The following is a 15,210-nucleotide window of genomic DNA, read 5'->3' on the forward strand; positions in this document are numbered from 1 at the left end:
ACACAGGCATAGCATGTGACATGCAGATTTATTTAAAATTCAGTTAGAACAAACAGACAGTATTAGGCAAATGTTCTTTGTAAAGGGCCAGATGGCAAATGTTTTCAGAAACTAATGATAGCTTCACCACTTGGCTGCTTGGGCAGCGGCTCTGTGGTCCATTTAGTCTGTGTCAGTTATTCCGCTGTGGGCAGAGCAAAATAGCCACAGACAAAATGTGCATAAATGAGCATGGCTGTGTTCCATAAAACTTTATCGACACTAAAATTTGAATTTCATAGAGTTTTTACATGTCACAAAATATTATTTTTCATTTGATTTTTTTTCAACTATTTAAAAATGTAAAAACAGTCTTAGCTCTGGGTCATACAAAAATAGACAGCAGGCCAGATTTGGCCCACAGGCTGCAATTTGCTGAACCCTGCCTTAGATTAACCACAATGGCTATTTTGAAAAATTAAAAGTCATAACAAGGATTAAATGCTGTTATAATCGAAAAAAGATTTAAGATTAGAGCAGGTAGATATTAACTAAAGCAGGCACTAGTAACAAGGGTTTTAAATGTTGTGGAGAATGTGTAATGGAGCACTCAAAAGCACAAAGTTCTTGCCTGACCTGTGGTGGCGCAGTGGATAAAGCGTCGACCTGGAAATGCTGAGGTCGCCAGTTCGAAACCCTGGGCTTGCCTGGTCAAGGCACATATGGGAGTTGATGCTTTCAGCTCCTCCCCACCTTCTCTCTCTGTCTCTCTCTCTCCCTCTCTGTCTCTCTCTCTCCCTTTCTCTCTCCTCTCTAAAAAATGAATAAATAGAATAAAAAAAAAAAGCACAAAGTTCCAAAACCTTAATTTAAAAATACTGATAATATTGAGTAAGACTTTCCCTTAAAAAATGCCCAAAATGTTTCCTGCTCTTTAAGACACATAATCTAGTAGGAAGTAAACTACTTGGTTTAGAATTAGTAGAATCAGAAATAGGATACAGTATTAACTTGCGTTTTAAATTAGTGAATACAGAATTTATAACTGTCCTTACCTTAAGGAAAAGATCCATTTCAGGCTGAGTTTCATCTGTATAAATGAGGTAACATCTGACAGTGTTACTCCACAGAGAATGTGAAAGCAAGGGAGTAACTTGTAATAAACTAGCTACAGCAATATCCCAGTCATCTGAAAATAAAATTTCTTATAAGTTCATGAAGAAAAATCACCAGAGAACACTTGACAAGATGATTTTTAGAAAGTCATAAAAAAAATAACAGGCATCACAGAATAGAATCTGATCTCACTTAATACTGACATCACATAGAATAAAGGATTAGAAAGCAACCAGTTCTCTAATGTCAAATTCTATTCTGGGGCTTAAAGCAATTAATGTCACCAGTGGTCTTTGCTGGGGTACTGGTGGTTGCGGTCACATATCATGGAACTATGCCATACAGTTTTCTACTTGAGGAGAGCCTACATTCCCAGGCTGGCCTATGGTTTTACCTACTTAATATTCTTGAAATATACTGAGTCAAAAAGAAAGTTCAAGAATGACATAAAATAAAAAGTAACGATATGCTAGTTGGTGTGAAAGAACAAATATTTAAAAAAATATTTGGCCAATTCAAAAGGCATAGTTTTAAAAATGATTTTCATTTTGCTAATAAATAATTTCACAGTTCTAAGAAAAAAAAGCAGAACTATTTATAACATCTCAGATCTGCATTGGTACTGAAATTCTAGACAGATCTTTGAGCTGTTTGTATGTCAAACTATATTAAAATAAAGAAAATATTCTTTTGACTAAGAATTACTATACTATATAACTGAGGTTTTGTATTCTACTCTACAACCTGCTCTAACCTTCAACGGCATCAAAGATGCAGACAGAAAGACTAAAAACTATTATTTCTCAGTTAATTTACATTAGACTTTCACTGTTCAACTAAGATACCTGAGAATTCAGACCAGAAGTTTAGTTATCAGAACCTGAATGGACAGTTGGCCAGGGAGCACCATCTGATTCTGATATGATAAGGTCACTTCCTCAGTCCTGGTCTGTGACAGCACCAGTACATAATGGTTTGACAATGGAAGAACCCCAGTACACAAATCTCAGGTTCTGCAGATGGTAGTTGTCCAAGCACAAGTTTATAATACACATAAACAGTCACTACCATTAGCCAAGGTAATTGGGAAATGATGTGTTACCTCTGTTGACATTTGCGAAGGGTCCTTCCACATCTATAGAACTGTGAGCGAACTCAGGGCCCCTGAAGGACTGCTGAAGTTGGATCATGCTCCCGATGGAAGGTTCACTTCCCAGGGCTCGACCAGTCCAATATTCACACTGGGTTCCAGCAGCTGTTAAAGCAAGAGATTTTAGCTGAATGTTCAAAAACTTACCAGGTATACTGAGCAGGAGTTCTAATTTTTTTAAAAAAATACTATAATATTATAAATGCAACAAATATTCAAACTTTAATTATTTTGAAAGTACTTTGCCACCCACTTCTGGAAGGTTCTAAGGTGCAGGTTAACATAATTCTGGTTATCATCTCAAATTCAAAGGGAATTAAAAAGAGACAGATGAAAAAAATTAAGACTACAATGCAATATCCAGATGATGTATCATAGAACTGTATACTTGAAACCTATATAATTGTATTAACCATTGTCACCCCAATAAATTTAACTTAAAAAGAATAATATAAGCCCTGGCCTGATAGCTCAGTGGTAGAGCATCAGCCTGGCCTGTGGAAGTCCTGGGTTCGATTCCTGGCCAGGGCACAACAGGAGAAGCACCCATTTGCCTCTCCACCCTTCCCCCTCAACTTTCTCTCTGTCTCTCTTTTCTCCTCCTGCAGCCACGGCTCCATTGGAGCAAAGTTAGCCCGGGCACTGAGGATGGCTCTATGGCCTCTGCCTCAGGTGCTAGAATGGCTCCCGTTGGAACAGAGCAATGCCCCAGATGGGCAGAGCATAGCCCCCGGTGGGCATGCTGGGTGGACCCTGGTCCGGCGCATGCGGGAGTCTGTCTCTCTGCCTCCCTGCTTCTCACTTCAGATAAATAAACAAACAAACAAATAAATAAATAAATAAAATGATATAACCAAAGAAAATTTAATAACAATGAAAGTCAAAAACATCTGCACACAAAGAAATTCTAAAAAAAATATTTCTAACTATATGGTTTAAGTATCAATGTAAAATTTAAGGGAAAGAATTTAAAAGGAATACTATTACTAACACACAAGTAATTAATGTTAGTAGTTCATTAGGCTGTATGCTAAGGATGTAAAGAATACATCCAGAGCAACAAAATTGTTTAAATCAATAGGTACTTAAGAACTTACTGATTTTTTAATGTAAATGATATTTTCCAGAATATCTATACGGCATCCTTGACTAACCATAAAAAAAACAGAGATGGGGCTAAATCTCTGGCAAAATTGACATGATTATTGGCAGGTCTTTGAATCTCAAATGAATGACATTCCCTCAGACATTCCTTTTTCCTGTTTAAATCAAGATATGAAGAAAGACTGGGAGGAAATATCAACTTGTTTTTATTAACTTGATTAGACAATAACAATACAATAGTTTTGAAACATTGTACATTTTAACACGTGTCAATACTGAAATAACTACTAGGATTAATGTAGGGCATAAAAGCACTTCTTAGTCACTCTAAGCCAGTAAAAATCACTCCATTTTTCCCCTCAAAAGTTAGTAGTAAAAATCCCAGGATGCTGGTCAGATTCTAACGATACTAAAATACAAATTAAAAGGTAACTGTCAGTTGCCATACTTCACTCCACTCCAAAATATATCAGTCTATAAGAATATACTGGTAATTCTTTTTTTTTTTTTTTTTATAAATGTGAGAGTGAAGAGTGACTGCATTTTCCCACCACTTTTTATTTATTTATTTATTTTGACAGAGAGAGAGAGAGAGAGAGAGAGAGAGAGAGAGAGGGAGATGGGCAGGAAGGGAGAGAGAGGAAATGCATCAATTTGTGTTGCAGCATCTTAGTTGTTCATTGATTGTTTTCACATACGTGCCTTGACCTGGGGGCTCCAGCTGAGCCAGTGATCCCTTGCTCAAGTCAGTGACCTTGGGCTCAAGCCAGCGACCTTGGGCTCAAGTCAGTGACCATGGGGTCATGTCTATGATCCCACACTCAAGTTGGCGACCCTGCACTCAAGCTGATGAGCCCATGCTCAAGCTGGCGACCTTGGGGTTTCGAACCTAGGTCCCCAGTATCCCAGGTCAATGCTCTATCAACTGCACCACCGCCTGGTCAGGCCTCACCACTTTTAAAACAGAATCTTTTTTCTTTTTTCAGTATCAGTCACACTTTATTAACATTTTCTTGGAACATGGTGGACCCTTTCATTCTATGATTCCAGGCTTTCCTTTATTTCTAGAAAAAAAATTTAATATGTTTAATTATAAAATAAAAACTCTTTGAATAGTTCACAAAACTGCATTGGAAACTATTCAATGAAATACCATGCAGATGTTGTAAGTAATAGTTGTAAAGAATACATCATTATTACCCCAAGCTTTAGAAGGATACAGGGCTCTTCTGTTAATGATTACACTTTCCAATCATCCTCAGCATAGTTCTGGCCAATGGGATATGAGTAGGAGTAACTTGTATAGCTTTCAAATCGTGCTGTGAAGGGAAGGAATGTATTCCCTTTTCTCTTCCCTGGGATAGAATGTAGATGTGAATGTGGGACCTGCAGGAGCTATCTTAGACTAGAGAGAGAAAAGCTGTGGGTTGAGGCTGGCAGAGCAACAAAACAGAAGGAACTGAGGTTTTGTCAGAGGCTGAGCCTCTGACAGCATCATAGACTTCATGGAAAAGAGCTGTTGTAACAATTGAGAACCCGAGAGAAAGTGCAACTCTATCATAAGTAAAAGGATTCAAAGTTGACTCTACAATAGCATTACACCTACACTGAAACCTTAAGTTATTATAAATAGGAAATACATTTACCAGTAACATCTGTACAGTTGTCATCTGAATCAGACTCCCCAGGATCAAACACTTGGATCCCCTGAACTTGTAGCCTCTGAAGTTTGCTCTCCAACTCTCGCTTGGCTCTCAGTAAGTCCTGAATTTCATTCTCCTTGGTCTCCCTAAAAATCTTTGAAAGAATTGAAATTTTGAAACTTTTTCTATAATAAAAAAATTATGCCTTTAACTTTTTATTTTTTTATTTTTTGTGTGTGTGGCATAGACAGAGCGAGTCAGAGAGAGGGACAGATAGGGACAGACAGGAAGGGAAAGAAATGAGAAACATCAATTCTTCGTTGCGGCTCCTCAGTTGTTCATTGATTGCTTTCTCATATGTGCCTTAACCAGGGGGGTACAGCAGAGCGAGTGACCCCTTGCTCGAGCCAGCAACCTTGGGCTCAAGCTGGTGAGCCTTGCTCAAACCAGATAAACCTGCGCTTAAGCTGGCGACCTTGGGGTCTTGAACCTGGGTCCTCCACATCCCAGTCCAACACTCTATCCACTGTGCCACCGCCTGGTCAGGCTGTGCCTTCAACTTTTAAGGGAAACATTTTTCATTCATTACGTCCTTGATTTCCTCTTTTGTAGGATGAATACTCTGAGTATCTATTTCTACCTGTTTTGTAACTGGAACCACTGGATTTCAGCAGGATGCATTTCTGTGGTATGGGGCTGTCTTATGCACTGCAATAATGTTGAACAAATTTGTTCCCTCCTTCCACTAAATGCTAGTAATACCCTCCCATACAAAACACTCCCAAATATTTCCAAATGCCTTCCTCCATAGAGAAACACTCTATTTTTTCCAAAATCCTTATTTATACCTTTTCTTTGAAACTATCTCAGGTTTACCAGGTTCAACTCAAAATGTAAAAAAATGTTCTACTTTAATTCTTATCACTTTCATGACTCCTACTATTTATTTACTTCCTATTATTTATTCATCACCACATTATATAAACTTTGAAAAAATAAGGTCTACCGGAAAGTTCTGTCCGTTTCTATCACAACAAGTTTCAACACGTAAGCACGTTTATTTGGCGCATGTGTGCCTCTCTATTTTTATCACTTAATGTATACATACTGACGTAGCAAATTAACTAAATCAAAGTTGATTCACGTTAGTCTTATGTGTGAAGCGATAGTGTACCCATGGCTACTGATAAAAGTTCATTTACGCCACTGTATTGTATACAAATTTCAACAAGGAAGAAATGCTACAGAAGCATGTAGAAATTTATTGAAAGTGTTTGGTGAAGGTACAGTTTCTGATAGGACATGCAGAAGATGGTTTGAAAAATTCTAAACAGGTGATTTCGACCTTCCTGATAAGCCACGTTCTGGGCGACCATCTTTGATCGATGACGATGTTGTTAAGACCATGTTGAAGGTCTACCGGAAAGTTCTGTCCGTTTTTGGAATAAAACAAAATACAAATTTTTCTTACCGTCAATAAACTTTATTAAATAATATATTTCCACACCAATCCTATCTTCCGAATATGGTTCGAAATGGTTTGCTGAGCTGAATTAAGCCTTTCTGTGATCTCCAATGTTGTCAGAAAAGGATCTTGCTCCAACATAGTCTTAACAACATAACATCGTCATCCATCAAAGATGGTCGCCCAGAACGTGGCTTATCAGAAAGGTCGAAATCACCTGTTTTGAATTTTTCAAACCATCTTCTGTATGTCCTGTCAGAAACTGTACCTTCACCAAACACTTTCAATAAATTTCTACATGCTTCTGTAGCATTTCTTCCTTGTTGAAATTCGTATACAATACAGTGGCGTAAATGAACTTTATCAGTAGCCATGGGTACACTTATTGCTTCACACATAAGACTAACGTGAGTGAATCAACTTTGTTTTAGTTGATTTACTATGTCAGTATGTATTCATTAAGTGATAAAAATAGAGAGGCACACATGCACCAAATAAACATGTGCTTATGTGTTGAAATTTGTTGTGATAGAAATGGACAGAACTTTCCGGTAGACCTTATATATAGTTTTCCCTGGCCAGTTTGCTCAGTGGTAGAGCGTCGGCCTGGTGTATGATGTCCTGGGTTCAATTCCTGGCCAGGCCACACAGGAGAAGTGACCACCTGCTCCTCCACCCCTCTCCCTCTCATTTCTCTCTCTCTCTCTCTCTCTCTTTCTTCTCCTCCACTCCTGCAGCCATAGATCGATAGAGCGAGTTGGCCCTGGGCGCTGAGGATGGCTCCATGGCCTCCACCTCAGGTGCTAAAAAAAATGGCTCCATTTGCAACGCAGCTAAGATCCCAGATGGGCAGAGCATCGCCCCCTAGTGGGCTTGCCGGGTGGATCCCGGTCAGGGTGCATGCAGGAGTCTGTCTCTGCTTCCCCTCCTCTCACTAAATAAATGGAAAAAAAAAAAAAAGAAAGAAAATATATACTTTTTATTCTGTATCACTTTGGGAATAAAAACATAAGGAATACCTTGAATTGCCTTTTAACTTTATCTCTGTCATGTTCAAATGTAGCTGCCCTCTCCATTGCTTGGTATTTGGCTTCTACAGCGCTCTCCTTTTCCCGAAGTATCTTCTGATAAGTCTTTTGAAGTGCCTGGAAGAATTTACCTTGTTATTGCTAACAAAAATAGTAATCTCCTCAAATTTTACATTATCTTACATAAATATTATATATCTTAAAATTTTAGCAATTTGCTATTTTACCAGTTACCAAGAACTGCATATTGCCATTTTATTTGAACATATAATGAAAAAATGCAAACATACTTGAACAAACAGTAAATACACTTCAACATTAAGCTTTCAATGGAAAAATACTTACTTTACTGTACCACCTCTTAATCTTACACATCACTTTCCCCATCTTTAAAAGAACAAAAGTACAGTTTCTAAGTTTAACTTGAAAAATAATTAATTTGGCGAGATCATGTGCTCCTTTCTTTCATGTCTTACTCATCCTGTTAGCCTAAGACCTCCTCCACTAAATGTCTGACTAAGTGCATTAAATAAATAAAAAAGAATTTTTTTTTTTCATTTTTCCGAAGCTGGAAATGGGGAGGCAGTCAGACAGACTCCCACATGCACCCGACCGGGATCCACCCGGCATGCCCACCAGGGGGCGGCGCTCTGCCCACCAGGGGGCCATGCTCTGCCCCTCCGGGGCGTCGCTCTATTGCGACCAGAGCCACTCTAGCGCCTGAGGCAGAGGCCACAGAGCCATCCCCAGCGCCCGGGCCATCTTTGCTCCAATGGGGCCTCGGCTGTGGGGGGGAAGAGAGAGACAGAGAGGAAGGAGAGGGGGAGGGGCGGAGAAGCAGATGGGCGCTTCTCCTGTGTGCCCTGGCCGGGAATCGAACCCAGGACTCCTGCACGCCAGGCCGATGCTCTACCGCTGGGCAACCGGCCAGGGCCAAAAAGAATTTTTTAAAAGCCTAGATACGTGAGAAAGGAATCAGAAGGATTGTGTAAGGAATTAGCACTGGTAACAGGAGGAACCTGAGCTATGGCATTTGTCCATCCTTACTGCACTTGACCTGGGTTGGTCTAGACTTCTTTTCTACCTCCATCTCACAGTCATTTCCAGTGTGCAGCATCTGTTGGACAGTGGCTTGGACCCATAAAATCAGATATCTGAAATGCATACATCCATTTTATACATGCAAGTGCATTAACACTGACCAGTAGGAAAATTGTTAAGGAAACAAATTGCTGATAATTATGTCTTCCCAGATAACAGTGCTGATTATACAACGGCTAATGCAGGGTGTATGGGTTAACTAGCATGCCTAGTCTAGAAGGAAGAAGGCGTCTTCCTTTTATTTTTTTTTTATTTTTTATTTTTTGTATTTTTCTGAAGATGGAAACGGGGAGAGACAGTCAGACAGACTCCCGCATGCGCCCGACCGGGATCCACCCGGCACGCCCACCAGGGGCAACGCTCTGCCCACCAGGGGGCGATGCTCTGCCCCTCCGGGGGGCAGCTCTGCCGTGACCAGAGCCACTCCAGCGCCTGGGGCAGCGGCCAAGGAGCCATCCCCAGCGCCTGGGCCATCCTTGCTCCAATGGAGCCTTGGCTGCGGGAGGGGAAGAGAGAGACAGAGAGGAAGGAGGGGGTGGGGGTGGAGAAGCAAATGGGCGCTTCTCCTATGTGCCCTGGCCGGGAATTGAACCCGGTCCCCCGCACGCCAGGCCGACGTCTTCCTTTTAGAAAACTCATTTCTCACTGTGATGCGCTCAGGAGCACTCGGAATGTCTAGAAGTCTCTCCCATAGTAAACAAAAAGAGAATAAACAAACCACAACTCTCAAAGGGGCCCAAAACCAATGGCACAGTCTCACAACTCTGTTTACAGCAAAACAACTTTTTGCTTTACATACTATTTTATTTTTTTTAATTTTTTAAAAATTTTTATCAAGTGAGAGGTGGGGAGGCAGAGAGCCCAGGAATCCACTCCGCAAGCCCCCTATAGGGGATGCTCTGCCCATTGGCCCCTGCTCCATTGGCCACCGAGCAACTTTAGCCCTGAGGGGAGGCCTTGGAGCCATCCTCAGTGCCAGGAGCCAACTTGCTGGAACCATTCAAGCCATAACTGCAGGAGACAAAAGTGAGAGAGAGAGGGGGGGGGGGGAGAGAGAGAGAGGAGAGAGAGGAGAGAGAAGAGAGAGAGAGAGAGAGAGAAAGAGAAAAGGGGAGATGGAGAAGCAGATGGTTGCTTCTTCTCCTCTGTGCCCTGACCAGGAATTGAATCAAGGACTTCTGCACACCGGCCCATGCTCTTACCGTTGACCCAACTGGCCAGGGTTTTACATACGATTTTAATGAGTTAAATTGTATCTGCTAGAGGGAGGGCTCTTGATTTTTTTCCTTTTGAGTAAATTAAATGTCTTAAAGGATTATAGCAGTTAAGATGTTGAAAATCAGGGGCTTGCAGAAAAATTCACTTCTGGATCATTAGAACCCAATAATAATGGAATGTCATAAAGAAACCTGAAACATATCCCTCACCATAGAGGTATGTAAAATTTTAGGGGGTGGGAGTTAAAAACTCCTGAGAAGATTTTGATAAGTTGCTTCAACAGATATCATCAGTCATTTTCGTGTGTGTTGCCCTAAGTGAACCCACTTTTCCGTAGCCCCATGGAAATTGGCATTTGCTGCTTTGGGGCACTTTCAGACTAATTGCCTCTAGGTGACTGAATGAATGTACCAGAAATAGAAAAAAGGTGGCATTAGTTAAGGAATCAGTTTAGACCCCAAGAGAATATGCCCTTTCAAATTAAAATGCACAGGAGTTTCTGCTCAACTTTCAAAAACCAGTTAGTTTGGAGAGGAGACAAGATGGACAAGGAACGGTGTCAGGCGTCCAGAGTCTAGCCTGGCAATGTCGCCAGGCGGCTACGCGGCCATGGGCAGGCCGCCCAGCCGCGTATTCCAGGGTGTCGTGGCCTCCCTCTTCAGCGCCGGGCCCGGTGTTACCTGCAGCTCGGCCCGCAGCCGCTTGTTCTCCGTGTCCAGCTTGGCCTCACGGCGGCCCATGGACAGCAACTCCTGGTTCTTGCTAACCCGGAAGATCTCGTACTCCTTCTTCAGCCGCTCGTACTCAGCCACCGCATACTCCAGCTCGGGCACCGACGAGCCCGTGGACTTGAAGCTGGCTCCCAGCAGTCCGCCGCCGCCCGTCCCGCGGGGCAGCGACCCGGGCCCGGCCCCCGCCGCCCCCGCTCCCGCGCCCCGGCGGAACGAGCTGCGCAGCAGGCGGGCCTTGGGTTTCACCTCCACCGGGATTTCGCAGGCTTCCCCGCCACCCGCCCCGTACGTGTCCTCGATTACCTCCCCGCCTGCGGGGCTCACGAGTGACGAGGCTGTCCCCATGGCGCCACGGGCCGCCCCTACTTAGGGTACCAGGAGGGGGCGGGACCTGATAAGCGAGACAAGGGCGGGGCAGAGGGAAGGAATAAGGTGGGGCGAGGGGCAGGGGCAAGCGGGATGGGGAGGGGCATGGGAACCGGGACAGGCGGCGTGGGACGATTGGGCGGGGCAGCAGACGGGGCGGGGCGGTGCAGTAGAATGGGGAGGGAAGAGGGGCGGGGCGATAGGTATGGGCGGGGCACAAGCGGTTGTATAGGGAGGGGCGGAGTGAACGGCACAGGGCGAATTGGGCGGGGCATTAAGACAGGGGCGGGGCGAGAGGCGTGGTATGGGTTGGGTGACTCAGCAGGAGGGGGCGGGGCTGGCAGTAGAAGGGGCGGGGCGGCCGTGCAGGACCCTGGCTGTTCTAACTCAGGGCTTGCGCGCGGGCGCTCGCAGGGCTTAAGACCCTGACTGGCGCGTACTTCACAGTGAGCACTGACTGCGGCTTCCCGTTGCTGCCCCTCGGCTGCTGCCCTCTGTCCTGCGGCCGCCCCGGCCCAGCGCTCCTCTCCGAAGGCAACTGGGAAATCTGAGGGGTTTACTGAGCGCGGGCTGTGAGCCTGTCACTACAGGTCTTTCACTCAGTACGCAGGTAGCTGGAATGACCCGCGAGGTGTAGTACCAGCCAAGAGAAAGCTTTTAGGCTTCGCAGCCTGAGACCACCAGGAATAGTCCTTAATGAGGTGAGGTTTTTGACTCTTCACAACAACTGACATTGGGTGGAGAGTGCACATCAGAGAAACTGTAGGGCGTCTCACCAAATAGAGTATTACAGTATTGGGGGGAATGGTGGGGATTAGGTGATACAGAAAGGAAAAGAGGGGGAAACTGTTTCAGGTTTTTATAGTCAGAGAAAGGGTCGGGTTGGCATCGTCCCTCTTACCCTGTCTTGTGTTCTGGCCTCTCTGCTTCCTAACTGGCTTCTCCAGGTGTGGAGCCCCGGGAGGGGGGGGGAGCGGGAAAGACTCTCACTCACTGCCCTGGGCTGGATGAGGGCGCCTTTGGACTCTAGGTAAATCGTTTAAGCTGCCCTTTTCCTCTTATATGGGTTTGTAAGTTCTTCAGAGACCCCACTCCCCCTCATAACTGGAAGTCTTTAATTTTCCATTCTCTTGACCCAGACTGGTGCAGCTCTGTTCCAGTTGTTGCTCCCTCCTTCCCCAGCTGTAAGGAATCCACTGAAACTTTAAGCATCTTCTCTGCTGATGTTCGTTCATATCCCTCCGGGGTGTCCCTTAGACAGACCCAAGATCACCCAACCTGGTTCATTTCCCCCTGAGGCCCACAGCCTATCCACAGGTGTTGCAGGTCAGGTTTCCTCGGAAGCAGACTCTGAGATGGACATAACCATGCAAGATACTTGTTAGGGGGTGCCCTTGGGTCAACACCAATGGAAAGGAAGGGAAAGCGCCCTTGGGGTCAATACCCAATGGAAAGAAAGGGAAAATGCCTCTGGGGTCAACAACTAAGGAACAGAAGAGAAAGAGACAAAAGTGGGCAGCGGGAAAAGCTGAGCTTTGCTGCAGTCTTAATGACGACCTCAGCCAATCTATGAATTCAGAAACCGAGATTGTCCTGTAGAGTTGTCCTGAATTGGGGTGGGGGCTGGAACTTGATACCCTCATACCAGCCAATTATCAGCTCTCTTCAGCTGAAACAATCCCTGTGGGGACTGACAGTTGAGGGCTCTCTGCTAGCATCACTTCCCGTGGCTGGAGGAACAAGTCTTTAAGTCATCAGGACATCCACCACAATAGGAAACACCATCTTTGTCCTGAAGAACTCTGGGGATGCAGGTCAATTCTAATTCCCTCTGTCCGAGTGACTAGTCATCTTTCTCTTAGCCTTCAGATTTTCTTCAGGAGGGAATCAGACGCCAGGCCATTGTGTGCTTCAAACTCCGGGAGATGTGTATTCAGGTAATCTCCTGGGATAAAGGGAAACAAAATTTCCATCAACAGAGTACCTCGAGAACACTCTCCCTTTTGAAGTCCTTTCTGATCTCTAGCTTCCAATGCTTGTTCCCTCAATGGGGACCTGTGGTTTAAGGGTTATCCCATTAGGTGTCTGACTACCTCCTTTGAAAAATCCTGCATCTGGGTCTTGCACCTCTTTTGGAATATGCCTCAGCTGAAGACTGTTGTCATTATGCTCGCACAAACAAGCCATCACCCATTCCCTGCAAACTAATAACAAATGAACTACACGAGCTTCCCACAGTTTGTGGAGTAAATTTAGATTCTGCAGCCTGGGACTGGGGCATCAAAGCAACGGATCTCTCCTTTCCCCACCTCTCAACTATCTAGGCACATCCCTCTACCCACCTCCCTCCTGTCAGGCTGATTTTCTTCTCTTCCTCAAACCAACATGGTTTCTATTTCCTTCCGGTACTCTCTGCCAACCCTCACTTTTTTTAAAGTATAGCTTCTTTTCTCTAAGAAAATTGGATAATCATACCTTTCAAGAGTTTATTACATCCATAGTTTTATGTCAACAATCCTACTACGTGCAAAGCACTTTGCTTAACTGTTTTTCTGACCTTGTTCTTCATTAATTGTGTCTGCATTCTATCAGTCTGGGTTTTTGGTAGTTGTTATTGTTGTTATGCTATTTGTTGTTTAGATTCATCACCAGCAACCCTTACTGAGCTCCTTCTGGAAATACAATGTAGTGCAAATGACTGATTTTACCCAAACATGTCACATGTGGCCCCGGTTCTCAAAAAAGCATATGAGCTGTGCCTGACCAGGCAGTGACACAGTGGATAGAGTGTGTCAGCTTGGAATGCTGACCCAGATTTTTTTTTCTTTTTTACAGAGACAAAGAGAGAGGGTCAGAGAGAGGGATAGATGGGGACAGACAGACAGGAACGGAGAGAGACGAGAAGCATCAATCGTTAGTTTTTTGTTGCGACACCTTAGTTGTTCATTGATTGCTTTCTCACATGTGCCTTGATCATGAGGCTACAGCAGACCGAGTAACTCCTTGCTTGAGCCAGCGACCTTGGGTCCAAGCTGGTGAGCTTTGCTCAAACCAGATGAGCCCGTGCTCAAGCTGGTGAGCTCAGGGTCTTGAACCTGGGTCCTCCGCATCCCAGTCCGACGCTCTATCCACTGCGCCACTGCCTGGTCAGGCAAGGATCCAAATTTGAAACCTCGGGGTTACTGGCTTGAGTGCGGGATCATAGGCTTGAATGTGGGAACATAGACATGACCCAATGGTTGCTGGCTTGAAGCCCGAGGTTGCTGGTTTGAGCAAGGGATCACTGGCTCAGCTGGAGAGCCCCTGGTCAAGGCACATATGAGAAAGCAATCAATGAACAACTAGCAGGGGTAGTCAAACTTTTTATAAAAACTGCCCATTTTTGCAGTGCTGATCAACCTAGTCCCTACCGCCCACTAGTGGGCGTTTCAGCTTTCATGGTGGGCATAGCAGAGCAACCAAATGGCGCCACAATTGGCCCACCATGAAAGCTGGAACACGAACTAGTGGGCGGTAGGGATCAGGTTGACCAGCACTGCAAAAGTGGGCGGGTTTTTATAAAAAGATTGACTACCCCTGAAAGGTGTGGCATTGAACAATTGATGCTTCTCATCTCTCTCCTTCCTGTCTGTCTCTGTCTTCTCTCTCTCTCTCGCTTAAAAAAAAAAGCATATGAGTTGTGACTGCTTTTTTAAATCATCTTTAGACAGTTTTGCAAATACCCCAAACACAAATCCAGGTTTACTGAGGATATGGAGACTTTCTCCTCTGTAGTAATTACTGGCTATCTTTATCATCAAAGACAATATATATAAATTCAGCATGCATACTGCCCTTGGATATAACTGTTGGTTAAAGCCTAAATGACCTGAGTGAGTGAGCCCAGAGGTGATCAGATACAGGGTGCTAGCCCATACTCAGCATAATAGTGTGTTTGGTTTTCAACATATTTCATAATCCTAAAACACCATAGAATTTTCTAATTTGCAACCTCATAATTTGTTTCCCTTTTTATGCTGACTTTTTTTTTTTTTTTTTGTATTTTTTTTTCTGAAGCTGGAAACCAGGAGAGACAGTCATACAGACTCCCGCATGCGCCCGACCGGGATCCACCTGGCACGCCCACCAGGGGGCGATGCTCTGTTGTGACCAGAGCCACTCTAGCGCCTGGGGCAGAGGCCAAGGAGCCATCCCCAGCGCCCGGGCCATCTTTGCTCCAATGGAGCCTCGGTTGCGGGAGGGGAAGAGAGAGACAGAGAGGAAGGAGAGGGGGAGGGGTGGAGAAGCAGATAGGCGCTTCTCCTGTGTG

General features: G+C 44.4%; 1 protein-coding gene across 2 annotated transcripts in view; it reads right to left on the minus strand.

Moving 5' to 3' along the window:
* NPHP3 (nephrocystin 3) overlaps window positions 1-10,907 on the minus strand; it is a 44,754-nt gene extending 33,847 nt beyond the window's left edge. For both annotated transcript variants that reach the window (XM_066351334.1, XM_066351335.1), the window contains exons 1-5: window positions 10,485-10,907; window positions 7,477-7,602; window positions 4,996-5,146; window positions 2,198-2,350; window positions 1,035-1,168 (exon numbers count right to left, since the gene is read on the minus strand). In XM_066351334.1, coding sequence (XP_066207431.1) covers window positions 1,035-1,168; window positions 2,198-2,350; window positions 4,996-5,146; window positions 7,477-7,602; window positions 10,485-10,880 — 960 coding nt within the window. In that variant the 5' untranslated portion in view covers window positions 10,881-10,907. The remainder of the gene's footprint in view (window positions 1-1,034; window positions 1,169-2,197; window positions 2,351-4,995; window positions 5,147-7,476; window positions 7,603-10,484) is intronic.
* Between the last annotated feature and the right edge of the window lie 4,303 nt (window positions 10,908-15,210).

This window comes from Saccopteryx leptura, chromosome 10 (assembly GCF_036850995.1).
Source record: "Saccopteryx leptura isolate mSacLep1 chromosome 10, mSacLep1_pri_phased_curated, whole genome shotgun sequence".
NCBI classification, from domain to species: Eukaryota; Metazoa; Chordata; class Mammalia; order Chiroptera; family Emballonuridae; genus Saccopteryx; species Saccopteryx leptura.